The sequence below is a fragment of the Rattus norvegicus genome, chromosome 16, assembly GCF_036323735.1.
Source record: "Rattus norvegicus strain BN/NHsdMcwi chromosome 16, GRCr8, whole genome shotgun sequence".
In the NCBI taxonomy this organism is placed as follows: Eukaryota; Metazoa; Chordata; class Mammalia; order Rodentia; family Muridae; genus Rattus; species Rattus norvegicus.
Genome location: NC_086034.1, coordinates 76,316,007 through 76,330,345, shown reverse-complemented (window position 1 = coordinate 76,330,345; position 14,339 = coordinate 76,316,007). Strand labels below are relative to the sequence as shown.

At 45.7% G+C, this 14,339-nt stretch overlaps 1 protein-coding gene and 1 long non-coding RNA gene across 5 annotated transcripts in view; one reads left to right on the top strand and one right to left on the bottom strand.

Annotated features, from left to right (window-relative positions):
* Mrps31 (mitochondrial ribosomal protein S31) overlaps window positions 1–14,339 on the top strand; it is a 29,164-nt gene that overhangs the window by 2,625 nt on the left and 12,200 nt on the right. The window contains exons 3-5 of one of the 4 annotated variants that reach the window (XM_063275252.1): window positions 29–454; window positions 6,098–6,452; window positions 12,659–12,946. In XM_063275252.1, the coding sequence (XP_063131322.1) occupies window positions 6,328–6,452; window positions 12,659–12,946 (413 nt within the window). In that variant the 5' untranslated portion in view covers window positions 29–454; window positions 6,098–6,327. Of the gene's footprint in view, window positions 1–28; window positions 455–6,097; window positions 6,453–8,325; window positions 9,429–12,658; window positions 12,947–14,339 lie in introns of those variants that run through there. The other 3 variants (XM_063275251.1, NM_001106091.1, XM_063275253.1) reach the window with 3 other exon arrangements.
* On the bottom strand, window positions 3,820–6,188 carry LOC120097532 (uncharacterized). The gene is made up of 2 exons (XR_005495035.2): window positions 5,904–6,188; window positions 3,820–5,144 (listed from the first exon to the last, which is right to left on the bottom strand). It is a non-coding gene; the product is annotated as an uncharacterized LOC120097532 (long non-coding RNA).

Sequence of the window (14,339 nt, the reverse complement as noted above, 5' to 3'; positions counted from 1 at the left end):
GCTCTTCTTGCTCCCACCACTTGTCTAGGGCGTTTCCTTTGCTCCTCTGCCCTGTCTGGTTTTTCTCGGATGCTGCACTCAGGGACCGGTATGCAGTTCTGCCTTCTCCTCAGCTGCACAAGCAGCCTGTTGTGAAAGGCCTCCAGCATCTCATGCAGCCGGAGCGTTGGCTATCTGGAAGCGAATGTCTCTGAATGCCAAGGAGCGCTGACTACGGACGGCCAGATCCCCCATGTCATTGCAAAGGCCTTTGGCAACGGGAGTCACACCTCCCTGGGCTTTCTAATCCTGTTCCACACAGTGGCGAAGTCGCAGAGGCTTCGGTTGAACTGACTCATCGTCTGCAGACACTTTGGGAAAGTGGGTGTGTCTCCTCCGAGTGTGACAGCAACGTGGTCCTGAGTCCTGCCTGAGGCACAGAGCCATTCGACAAGTCCTGTAGAGAGCTCTGTAGGTTAGTCTATGCCACTGCTCCATTTGCGTTTCTGTTCTTCCCAAGCTGGACGTGGTCCTTACCGTGCTTCATGATATGTCACCCCATGGTTCGTGCCTGGTTTTGCTCATTTCCAAAGGACAGGTTTTGAGTGACAGCTATAATGCCACAGTCCTGGTGTCTAGCCCTCGCCATCTCTACATAGGAGTAGGCAAGATTGGAGTTTGCTTTCTCTCTTGAACAAGCAGGACTCACTTTAGTGTCAAGAAAGTCCCCTAAGACAGACAGGAGTTTGAGCCATGCTAAGCAGCTACTGGCAAACTCTAGCCTGGCTAGAGGCATGGACAAGGGAAAAGGCAGGGATCCACAAAACATCAGGGCACCGTGATAGACTCCCGGAGCGTGGTTTGAGCATACGTTTCTCCAGTTTGGTTTGGTGGGAGGCCACAGCAGGGAGCTCAGGATCCTGACTTAGATCATTGAGCAGTAGCCACCCGTTGACCTTGTGACTCCAGCCTATTCCAGTCTTGCTGAGGCCCAGGAGCTGTGACATATTCCTTGCCATGAAAGGCTTTCATCACTTCTGTTAAAATGAGTCATGGTAATCAATTTGACAGTTTACACCAGGACTTACAGAACTCTCTCCATCTCTGTCTGAGTCTCCAACCCCACTCTCTCGCATCTTGCTTTGTATATGGGTGGGCTTGCATCGGCTTATTCTCTAGCAGGCGTTTCCAATTTGAGACCCATGGCCTACATGCATCCCAGGATAGCTGTGAATGTGAACCCCCAGAATTATCAACGATGACATCACATCACGCTGTCAAAGCACTGTCTCCTTGCTTTAAAAATGAAAGTATTTAATCTCTACTCGTTGAGCCCCATCCAGACCTGGGACGATGCTTTTACTTGAATTTAACACCAAGGCTACTTTGAATATGTTAATAAGTATTGTTTGAGCAGAGTTAGCAGTAAAATTCATCATAGTAAAACATTGCCAGGCAAGTCTGACGTGATAGCATGTACCCGACACCCAAGTACACAGGATGATGTGGCAGTGGGGTCTACCCTTCCTATCAAGACTTTACCAAAAACAAAACACTTCACACAGCTTTGACACTACCAAATTAGTCATCCAAAATAAATGTTCTGAGCAAATGTATAAATTCTCAAAAGAGGAATATCCAAACAGCCACAATCGGAAGATTAAATTTGTACTGATTGTGTTAGAAAGGGTTGTGAGACTATCATATGCATCTGCTGTCCCCTTCGGGTCTCCCTTGTCACTGTTTATCGTCTCAGTTCAGTCCTTCAGACCCACCCATTCAGTCAGGAGACTGCAATGCACCCCACGCTGCCAAGGGTCAGTAGCCATCAGCTTGAGTTTTTATCTGTATCTTCGCCATTCTATTCAGGAGGCTTGACACGATTAACTGTGGTCGGCCATCACTCTGCCGTCCCAAACCTACAGCACTTAAAGTCTTTTCCTTTCTTCATGCATTTTGATTACAATAGTGGAGACACAGAGATTATCTAGTCTCTTGTGGGAAATTCCCATCTGTGGAGTAGTGAAGACAAGGAAAGCTTGGGTGCATATGCCCAGACGGCTTGTATATATTGGCTATTTAATGTATGATTTAAAATAGTATTTTCTATTTACTAGCAAAACCTGTAAGAGACTGCTAAGTGTGTTTGCCAGTTCTTTAGAGGAACAAAACTGATATGTGGGATGCATAAGCATGGCTGACAGGCTGTGGTCTGGCCAGCAATGGCGGTTTCCTGATGGAAAGGTTAGCTGTTCAGTCCACGAGGCTGGATGTCTCAGCAGTTTCAATCTGGCACCGGAGTCCCAGAGAAGTCCCAGAGAGCTTCCAGTCATGAGTCTTTGTTAGAATTCTGAAGAAGTGGGTTCTGTGTCTGGGTGTGCCTGAGCCTGTATATCATATGCAGTGCCTACAGTTTCTGTAAATGCCAGAAGATGGCATTAAATCCCAGGAGCTGCAGTTACAAAAGGTTGTGAGTTCAGGGAATCATACCTGGGTCCTCTGGAAGGGCAGCAAGTGCTCTTAACCCCTGAGCCATCTCTCCGGCCCCTGACAACCTCCTCTAAAACATTACACATCTCCTTGTTATCTATTCTACTTTATATTTTCTGTGGCACCGAGCATGCTGCATATGTTCATTCCCTCCTTTGTGGCCGGCATGACCATTTCACTGCTCCCTGCAGTTCTGAACTATCGAGAGAAAGGGTTTAAATGCTCTTAACTGATGTTTCTCTACCAAAAAATGGTAGCTCTTAACGATGTGGAACCGCTTGATTTCCACATGTCGAAATGAATTTTAAAATCCAGACTCCGTTGCGTTAGTCACAACGGGAGCCGAGTAGCAGCTTGTTGCTTGTGGTTTGTGGCTTGTGGGCAGGACACACAGAGAGCGATTTCATCATCTCCATAAAGTCTATGAAATGTAATTGATCGAGTAGCTGGTACACGGTGGGATTCGAGAAACATCTGTAGAAGGAAGTTTCCCGTTGACTCTAACCACAGGAAATGGTGGCACCAAGAGACACACTCCATTGTGGAAAAGCACCCCACATTCCCCTGGTTATCTGCATCAATCATCCCTCCAAACACTGTTTTTTTCTTTCTTAAACTGTTGGCTTAAAGCAGTGGTTCTAAACCTGTGAGTCATGATGGGGGTCACATATAAGATATCCTACACATCAGATATTTACATTATGACTCATAACTAGCAAATTAGTTATGAAGTAGCAATGAAATAATTTTATAGTTGGGGATGATCACGACAGGAGGAATGGTATTAAAGGGTCTCGCGTCATTAGCAAGATTGAACACCACTGGTGTTAGGACATCAGGAGCCCCAAGTGGCTAGGGGGATGTCTGAGCTTCCAGTTCAAAGGGATGTTTGTTGAAACATTTAATATCCCCAAAGATGTCATTTTAATAGGTTTTAAGATGTTTAGAGGACTCAACTTCATAAACAATATGTATTTATCAGGCCTTACTATATGATTATAATATTTATATTTGAATCTTCATGTGTATTTTAAGTGGGCATGCCAAAAATAATTTTAGCACATAATAAAAATGAATTTTTTTGGTTCTTTTTTTCGGAGCTGGGGACCGAACCCAGGGCCTTGCGCTTCCTAGGTAAGTGCTCTACCACTGAACTAAATCCCCAGCCCCAATAAAAATGAATTTTAAAAGGTAACCTATCACTTCTTGGCCTTTTGGCTAAGATCAAGTGTAAAAGGTAACCAAAGTGGCCACAGTCTGCTTAAAAAAATCTTTTGGGCACAAAAAATATGGAAACAACCAAAAATATTGAGGACGATTATCATAGATACATGACACAATTACATGAAATTAAGTGTATCTAGTTGAGGAAAAAATGAAAGACAGACGGTTTATTTCTTTAGGATATGAGGAATGCTTAGTAACACAAAGGGTTTAAAGGTGACATTTGCCATACAGATGATGTAAGGTGGTAATATCTCTTCTCTGCCCATCTGTCTGTCTATCTGTCTCTCAGTAGTACCTTTCTCTCTAAATGGCTGAGTGGGGGAGTGATTTGTTCTTTTTCAAATATTTACTTCTTTATTTATTGTCCCAGACTGTTTTCTAACAAGTAAGTTGGGCATCATAATTTGCACCAAGTCAGGTCTGGCCACCCTTCCCTAATGAGCCTATTAAAAGAACCAAATTAAAAGCGAAAAGGAAAAAAAGGATGTATTTAATGTGCTCACATTGGAAAGGGAGGACAGAGATCCAGAAAATGTCTCAAGTCCACCTTTAGGGTCCTGAAGTAAATCAAAACTTAAATAGAAGGACGTGTACATCCCAGCAGTACTTCTCAAGGGGTGGCACACTCACCACTCTCTGAGATTTAGCTCCCCCCTATAAGGTGGTTTGATAAGATGTTAGAACTGTTTGAAATCCCTTTCAGCGAGACAAGTTACTCCTCTGACTGGTGTGCCTTCTATCTCCCACCATGAGATTCCTGAGGAAACCCCATTCTTAAGTTCCATTATTTCAAACAATCTGAGAGTCAGTTTGAAAGACACAAATGTTACAAATATCGTTATATCTGCCAGCCCCAAGTTTCATGAGAGGATCAGGTTTTATGTGGATGTCCCTCAGAAAATCCCTGTGAAAGGTAAAAGTTTTAAAGTTGTACCCCTAGACACAAAGTTTAGAGCAGAACAGGTTAGGCCCCAGAATTGTATGTTCCAGGAAGCCTCTCATAGGGCTATAGAATAGGTAATTACATCAGCCGGTTCAACAGCTTTCTCCCAGGAACTATCTGATCATGAAGTTAGATTAGAATCTTAGAGAACAATCTTGAGAAGCAGGAAGCAGCTTCTCCCAGGAACTAGCGGACCATAAAGTTAAACAATCTTGAGAAGCAGGAAGCTCCTCCTTGTGATTTTTCACTGGTATTTTCGACATTTTCCAATGACGCCCTCCCTACCCCCTTGGGTTGCGGTTTCTTCCTTTAAATTCCCCTTGTCTTAGCTACTGGTGGTCGAACACCCGTGCCCCTGCGTGGGATACGAGTCTCAACCCCAGTGCACTGGTTCCTATTGATAAACCTCATGTGATTACAGCAAGGATGGTCTTGTGTGAGTTCTTGGGGGATCGTGTCATCCCGAGACTTGAGTGAGGGTCTCCCCGCTCCGGGTGTCTTTCACCTGTGAAAAAAACATTAAATGGTCTAGACTCAATGGGTCCATGCAGGTACTCAGTTTCCATTCAGAGATTCAACCAGAGAAACCAGATCTGTCTCTGATTTCCAGGTTGCGGTGCCATAATTGACCATGTTAAAAACAAACAAAAACCGTGAAACTCTCCTCTTAAATGGAGTAAGAGCTATTTTATTCTGGAGCCATTTTTGAGTGGCCATGGCTCAGATATACAGATCTTGATTAACCCAGATTTCACATTCAAACATGGAAGCAGTTTCATTAAATATTTATAGTTTTACAGAACCAGGTAAACTATAAATCAGAACAAGGTTAAAATACATTTGATGGTATATCAGAGAGGTAGGTAGAGCAAGATGGGGAAGCTTTTCTATAGGTCTACAGGCCTAAGATTCAAAAGGTTAGTTCCAACACAGAGGTGGCAAGTGATGGTGGTCGGGGTTTGGGGCAGCGCTAGCATCAGCCCAAACTAAGGTAATTAAATTAGTTTCTTGGCCTGCAACATTACAATCTCTCCAGAGATTCTAATGATTAGAACTACGGTTCTAATCAACCGATCCTACAGCTTTTCGGGAGTTCTCATCCACAGTCCCCATTAAAAAAAGGCTCCAGCAACAATCATGACCCCTTAGTATTTTCCCTCATGCGCCGCCATCAATCTTGACAGCAAGTCTCTCTTTAATTTGCACTACCGTTGACTCAAATAAAATTATCTTGCTTATTTTGCAAATCCGTGGTATCGCTTACTTTCAATGCTTTGTTAAGGAGAAGAACTTGGAACGCCTAGCCCAGACCTTGACCAGGAGTAACTGTAAAAAAAGACAAGCGCTGCAGGCTCGCTCCGTCACTCGCGGAAGGGCAGGGTGTTCTGTCAGTTCTCTATTGCTCCAATCAGTTCAGTTGTTTATCCTGTTCACTTTCTCCGATTTGCATCTTTACAGATCCCTGACACTGAGTCCACCAAAGCGGAAACAGGCAGGATCCATCCAGTCAAAGATTCCGGAACGTAATTATTGGTATCTGTTTCCTACCGGAAGCCAAAAGGAGAGGAACAGTGCAGGCGGAAAACATCTCGGGGAACATTTTTGGCAGAGGGACAAACTAGCTGCTTTGTGCGCGTCTTTGAGTTTGTGTTTCCGGTTGTGCTCTTGCTTGAGTTTGTTTTTACACGATGCTCCACAGAATTCCAGCGTTTATACGTCCTCGTCCTTTCTCGGGCCTCCCTTTGTCCTGTGGAAACAGGGAGGTCTCGGTGGCTGCGAGTGTGCTACCCGCGGCTGGGTCCGGAGCTGTCAGGTAAGGTAATTCAGAGATGTTGACCCCGCCGGTCTTCCAGGACTCCCTTCCCCACTCCTTGACGCGCAGCGGTATTTTTTCCAGCCGCCTGGGGTTGAAACTGTAACCGTAAGCTCTTAGGATCGGTTCTTTTAAGTGTGGGCAAAAAGAAATCGTAGAAATACAATCAGAAGACATGGCAAACAGCTATGACAACCTGTCTTGTCTCTTGTCCTGTGGTCTTTATGATGCACGGCTCTCCTCATCATGCTTGCTGTTATCTATCTTTGTGCAGACTCCAAAAGAGAGGCCGTTCCCTTTCATTTTCTGTGTTTCCCAATAATTTTTGATAGCCTCGTTAGTGGTTCCCTCCTTTATTCCTTGCTGCAGTAAAGTGCGTTTATGTCAGTTCCTGATGATGAGCTCCGAATAAAACAGCCCTGCCATTCTGGACAATAGTATACTTCCATCAAGGAGGTAATTCAAGTATAGTGAAGATTGCATAGGCGAGCACAGAGTTCGTACTCTGAACAAAAACCTGTAGCAGAGCAAATGGTGATGTCTCGAAGTTGTAAGAGGTTCGTGGTATCCTTTCTGGGCACTCCTGTTCTCAACACCTACTGTGCTGAAGCAAGATAGCGGTGGAGACGGAAAGGATCGACTCCGTGAGGGAGCCTGCACAAACTGAGTAAATAGGATGTGGCATCTGATAAAGTATTAGACTGGTCAAAAGGAGCAACTTTTCCTGCTGATTGCCCTAGAGAATTGACAGAAGGAGAAAGATGTTTGAGCAAGATTTTAAAATATCTCAGCATTTTTAAAATGCAAAACAAACTTTTATTGTAGGAGCCTACGCACCGTGAAGGGTGAAAAAATGTGAAGTCAGTCTCTGAGGGAAGCCATGTGGTATTGTTGGTTTGATGTTGGGGATTCGAAGTCAGGGTTTCTTGCTTCATAGCCAAATGATCTGCTACTCACATGACCTAAGGGGAAGCTCATAAGATATTCTCAAAAGTTCAAGTGAGCATTTAGGACAACGGTTTTATTATTTTATGTTAGGGAACATGCATGGTTTTCCTGTAATACAGGTTATTTCTTTTGAAATGTCATAGCACCCTTGAAAGGAAACGTAGTAAAGGTTATCACATGTCAAGGTACCTTCAACATTAACTTTCAGACATAATAATTCTTGAAAGGAAACGTAGTAAAGGTTATCAGGTGCCAAGATACCTCCAACATTAACTTTCGGACATAATAGAGGATTTTTCCAAATTTGAGTTGTACCATATTGATATTATGAGAGCTCTGTGTGTTGGTCATGACAATACTTCCCTTTGTAACTTCTTTTGCACTCTGATTCTCAAGTGACTGATAAAGTAGCCTCAGGCATTTTCATAAGCAAATTGTATAGTTTCAGAGTTGGGAAATTTTTTGCACATATTAATAATCAGTTATTGTTAATTTGTGATTCAGAAAGCAAACTGCAGCTCAATTACCTTGGGTTTTAGTTAAAATGCAAATTCCCAAGCTCCGTTCCAAGTGTTCAACCCGGGAATCTCATGAATCCATTTCCTGTACACAGTAGCAGTTCAGAGTCCTGAACCCTTTGGAGCAGCAGTTTCTCTTTTTGTAAAATGAGAATGTATTTTTGTAAGATGATAAGGATTAAGTAATGTAGCTACTCAAAAGAAGTCTTCTAACGAGTGACGCCAGCATCACTTGGGAACTTGTTTTTTGTTTTTTTCTCTCTCTCTTTTTTTTCCGGAGCTGGGGACCGAACCCAGGGCCTTGCGCTTGCTAGGCAAACGCTCTACCACTGAGCTAAATCCCCAACCCGGGAACTTGTTTAAAACATAAAATTTTTAGTTTCTCCCTGAAGGTATCAAGTCAGGACCATGTGGTGGAACCAAAGAATCTACGTTTTAGCAAGTGGGATAGATAATTTCTGTGTGTTTTAAAGACTAAGAAACAGTACCCTAGCCATTAGCATCCTAAAGGTAGAAACTGTTTACTGGACCCCACTGTGACTGCTCACCATACCACACATGGTAAACCAATTGAGCCATGAAACAAGGTGTTGAAAACAACTGTAGATGAGAAGCCAAGTAATGAAGAAGGTGGCAGGTTAAAGTATTTTTTATTTGCTGATGTGTAATTGTCATCTTGGAGTCTTACTGCCTTCATCTGCTAACATAAGCCTAGTCCTAGAAGCTTCTAGCCTCTCTACAATCTTATCTAGCCCTGGAATGTTTTCATCCTCCAAACTTACTGCTGAATAAGCTCACCCTTTCGTGTTCTTTCCGATCTCTGGCTGGCTGATTCAACTCAGCTGTTCTGGCACAAACTCAGCTCCAAGGTGACCGACTCAATCTGGCTTCTCTTTTGGCCTCTGACTGAATTGCTCTTTTTGGCCTCAAACTAACTCTGGCAGTCTTTTCTGATCTTCTCTTTCTCATTCTCTGACTCATTTTATCTTCCCCTGTGTCTAGCTTGTTTCCTCTTCAGCCTGTCTCTCTATAACTGTCCTGGTAAAACTGCCTCCTCTCTCTTTCTCTCTACACTGTTATCCTAAGTAGTTTCCCTCCTTTCTCTTTTTGTGAGAGTTGGGTGTATCCTGTTCTGTCAAATCTTTCTCTGATTCATCACTTTGCCTGTCACTCAATTAGACATCGCTTTTAAACATGGCTGTTTCCTCCTACAAGCTAACTTTACCTTTATTGTTTAGGAATGAAGGTGAGTGCTAAGGACATGTCTGTGTTTCAGCCGGAGAGATTAAAGGTGTGTGCTAAGGGCAGAGCATAGTGTGATCAAATATCCTGCATCAATGGATGATTCTTGTTCAAAGTTTATTTTGCCAAGAAGCTGATTTAGGTATGGCTTATATCAGAGATGGTAGAAGTCTGGAATAGGACATCATAAAAACCAAGAGCCTGAAGAGTCTTGTCTGCCTTGAAAGACACAACAAAAGCTGCTACTAATCCACTTCAGAGGGCTTAGGTAACAGAGTCTGACATTGTGGTCTACTTGGTGTTGGCTTTCACTAGGCATCCTGGGTAAGGAAGTCCCTGCACCAAGGCCCTGAGAACCATTATGTGATGCCATGAGAATGAAGTCTGAGCTGTGTTAGAAACCCCAAGGTTTTGGAGGCCCCAAATCTGAGAGGCAGCTGCTGAAGAGAGCTGTGAGCAGAGGGAACCGTCCTGGAGAGAGCTGTGTGTTGCAGACAGCAAAGCTGGAAGGGAGGAGCCGTCTACATTTCGTGATGTCAGACATGGAGCCACAGGATTTGCTGTTTGCCCTGCTGCTTTCCAGTCTTGCTTTAGTCCACTATGTCCTAATGAGGCCCACTCCTCCCTTTTGGAATAGTAATGTGTGTTCTGTGCCATTATATGTAGAAAAGATGTAATTTGCTTTCTTTTCTAACTTTTCATTGATTCTTTGTCAGTTTCATATTATGCACCCCAGACCCACTCATCTGCACATCCCCTGTCTCCACCCTCCACCCTTAAAACACACAAACTGACTCCAAAAACCAAAGCATAGGAAATATTTCACTGTGGAAGCTATGGTATGTCACAGTGTGTCCCTCTGTCCACATATCTTCAGTCATTGTCTGGTTCAAGATCTCTGGCTTCTGTGACATCATCAATTTTAGATTATTGTGGGGACTCCTTCTGGTTTTCCTGTTGTCGCCCTGTGTGGTGGAGCTCCTGCAGCTTTGGAGCAGCAGGACTGGCCCTTTCGCACGTCCCAACCATTTGCATATCCAGACTTTGATAAGAGCCAACTCAGAGCTCTGAGTCTGGGCCTGGGTGGCAGCTGAGCTGCTCACCCACCAGCTCTCCCTTATCTGCACTGCCAGGGTGAGCTCTCCAGCACTGCTGTGGCTAGGCCACCCAATGCCACCATCAGCAGGAGGCAGGGTCGGCTGGGGCCAGCTCATTTGCATCCACGCCTCCAGAGCCAGCTCCCCTGTGCTGCCCAGTCAGGTGAAGGGCCCGCTCTCCCAAGTGCTGCAGCCTGTGAGGAGGCAAGGCCAGCTCTCCCATTCTCATGACTCTGGAGTCAGCTCTCCCAGCTATTGCAGGTGGCACAGAGGGAGGGAGAGGGCTACACACACACATATACACATACATACATACATACACACACACACACACACACACACACACACACACACACAACACCTCATGACACCTACTCCACCTCCTCCTCTTGCCAGACTAGTGGCAGGGCCAGCTCCCCAGCCCTCAGGGCTGGCCTACCTGTGCCCCCTCCATGAGAACCAGCTTTTTTGAGCTGTCCTGCAGTGGGTAATGGGCATGGCCAGTTCACCAGCTCTCATGCCCTCCTGACTGTCACAGGTAGTGAGTGGTGGTGACCGGGGCATCACCCCATGCCAACACCACCTCATGGCAGATGAGTGAGTGCTGGAGCCAGTCTTCCATGTCCTCACCCTCGGGGCTGGCTCACCTGCACCCCCTGGACCAGGGCCAGCCTACTGTGCTGCTCAGGCAAGGTGCAGAGCCCGCTCTCCTGAGCAGTGCAACCAGCAAGGGGCAGGGCCAGCTTACGCCCTGTCATGACCCTGGGCTCAGCTGTCGACTGCCTCAGGTGGCCATGGACAAGGCAGCCTCCCCAGGCCACATCATGGCAGACAAGTGGCTGGGCCAGCTCTCCTGAGTGCTGCAGGTGGTAGGGGACAGGGCTAGCCTTCCTGAGATCATAACCCTGTGGGAAGGTTTCCCGACTGCTGGGGTGGGGGGAGCACATCACCTCTGTATCTGTGCCCCCATGGCAGATGAGTAGCAGGGTCAGCACTTCCACATCTACCACCTCGGGCTACCACCCACACCCCTGATGCCATGAGCAGCTCCACTGTGCTGCCAGGGGCCTGCTCTCCAGTGCTTTCACCTATGAGAGGTGGGGCCAGCTCTCTAGAGCACTGAATCCGATGAGGAGCAGGGTCAGTTCTGCACAGCCCCTGGACATCCAGATGGTCCTGGCTGCCCTGACCAGGGAGTCCAGTCTCCATGTTCTATAGTGGTAATATGAGCTAGGGACATGGATACCGACCCCCAGCGCTGTGTAGACATGGACTCAGACATGGCTCTCGGTGGCAGATTGGGCAGGAGTCTCACCATGGCCTCACTCATAGCTCCTCTCCACCCTGAGTCTCCAGTTCATCTCTCTGTAATGCGCAAGCTGCTCCTCTTCCCTTTCTCTCCCTTCTGACCAGCACAGACTCGCACTTTGTGGTGAATGATTCGCACTGCAGGCTGGTCACACTGCTGGCAGCTCCCTGGGTGACACCCTTAGTCTGTGCTCTGTGGGAGGTGGCCTCCCTCAGTGGGCTAAAGGGCAGGTCTGTGGGGCATGGCGGTCCATAGTTCTCTGTCTGCCTTCCTCCTGTACTGCGATGCCTGGATTGCATTGGATATGATTTGATTTGATTTTTATGAGTCCTAGGCATAAGACACCAAAGATTTGGTCACCAAAGATTCTCAAAGAGACTTTGGACTTTAAAGCAGTGTAGAAACCATGAAAGACAACGGGAACTTTAAAAATTGGACTATATACACTTTGCATTATGATATGGCCATGAGCCTGTAGGGGCCAGGGAATGGAATATAGTAGTTTAGAATGAGAATCTCCCTGCAAGGCCCATATATTTGAAGACTTGGTCCCCAGTTGGCTGCACTTTGAGAGAGTAAGGCCTGTGCCACTTGCAGCTTGCTCTCTCTGCCTTGTTTTGCATTTGAGGACGCCGTCACCCAGCATGCACCTGCTGGCTTGCCTGCCTCTTTTCTCTGACTCTTCTTTGTCTGTTGGCTGTCCTCCCTCTGGAATCAAAAGTCCAGACCACTTCCTTCTTCCATTAATTGCTTTTAGTCATGGCGTTTATCTTAGCCACAGGGAAGTCACTAAGACACCGGCGTGGTTACTTCCGGGTTTTCAGTTTCTTAGCTGTAGGAGGAGGATAATGCTGACCTTTGGAGTTGATATGGGTGTGAAAAATTGTACACAAGTCTTGTCCAAGCAAGGCCCAGAGTATGTGCTAACACAGGCTGCATGGCTTCCACTGTGGTAGTTAACAATGGTGGAGAGCAAAAGGAAACGGAGAGGGTTTACATGGAATCCTTTTAAATGTAGAAGCAGATTTTTCTGTTAATACTTTGTTATTTGTGAATTATATTTTTCTGCGCTTCCTTTATATGTCATTTCAGGACAGAAAATACTATCCAAAGACATTTCTGCACTAGCAGATCCATCTGTAGTAAGAAAGATGACCAGTCTGTTCCAGCCAATGAAACTTCCCAGAAGGCAGCGGAGAGCCAAGGCGAGGGAAAGGAGACTTTGAAGAAAAACCTGCTGGACGTTATTAAGGACATGAAAGTGCAACTGAACACAGCAAATGTAAAAACAACAAAGCCGCGTGGCAGACAACCTCCTGCCCATCTGGAGACCGCAGTCGGCAGGCTTCAGAAGGCCCTGGGAGAACCTCCAAGGAAGAGGTGAATCCAATTCCAGTTCGAATGCCCTTTGAGACTAATCTATGGTGTTCCAGTAAGCCTTTTCTTATAGTAAACAATCCGTTCAATTGTGGTACTCAGGAGACACTGAGACACCAATGCAGGAGATGTGGAGGGTCTTAAAGTTACTTGAAGTGTGTGTGTGTGTGTGTGTGTGTGTGTGTGTGTGTGTGTGTGTGTGTGTGTGTGTGTGTTATATTTATATATTTAAGGGACAACACAGTATTTGTAGTCAGGCATGGTGGCATATTCCTCTAACCCTAGCACTTGGGAACCAGAAACAGAGTATTATGAATTTCAGGCCAGTCTAGATTACATAGGAGACCTTCTCTCAGAAAAAACAATTATTACAAAAAGTCAAAAATACACGTGCATATATAAGTAGTTATGGACCTCATTTTGGCACACATATCTGTAATCCCAAACTCAGGTTGAACCCTGCAGACTGCAGAATTGTGCTAGGCTGGCTCAGGCTACATAGGGAACTGTCCCAAAAAGCAGCAACAGGTAAGAGAGAGGCTTTAAAAAAAAAAATCTACATGTGTTTGACTTGTTAAATGTGCAGTTGAAGTAATTTAAATGATGAAATAAGAGAAACCATTTGAAAGGTTCAGTAAGGTCATTTTAATGTGATTTTTTTTTTATTGAGTCTTTGAGAATTTCATATGTGAGTACAATGTGTTTGTCCCCTAATCCTCTCAGTAACTCCTCCTAGATCCATCCATCTCTCCTATTTCCTCTTTTGAAAATAACCCACGGAGTCCAGTGTATGTGGCCCATACACTCTTGGGTGTGAGGCACGCCACTGGGTCATGGTCAGCATACCAAGGGTGACACCCATAAGACAAGCGACTGCCCCTCCTCCAGCCGCCAGCAGCTGTGGGTAGCTTCTCACTGAGAGGCTCATGAGCCCTCTGTGCTGTGATGCTGGCCACCCTGATTGTGTGCAGGTGCCCACAACTGTTGTGAGTTGATGGGGACAGTGGCCCTGTCTCGTCCCACAGATGCTGTTTTGACTCCGGTCCTATCCACCCTCTGCTCTTCACAAGCTTCCCCCCATGCCCCACCCCGTGGCCCCTGAGCTTTCTTAGCAGAGGGTGGTGACAGAGATGTGAGATGTCCACTTTGTGGCTGCCCACTCCACAGATGCTTTCTCTGCACTTTGACCAGTTGTGTGCTAACCTCCTTCCACTTCATAAAGAAAAACCTCTCTAATGACGGTTGAGAGCTGCATTAATCTACGGGTAGAAAGATGCAGATTTAGAAGGCAGTTTGATGTTCTGTCCATTTAGCAAACTAATAGTACTAAGTTCAACCGTAGAACCTATGAGCTGTTCAACTGTGGGTGCATGGCTAGATTTACAGCACCAGGATG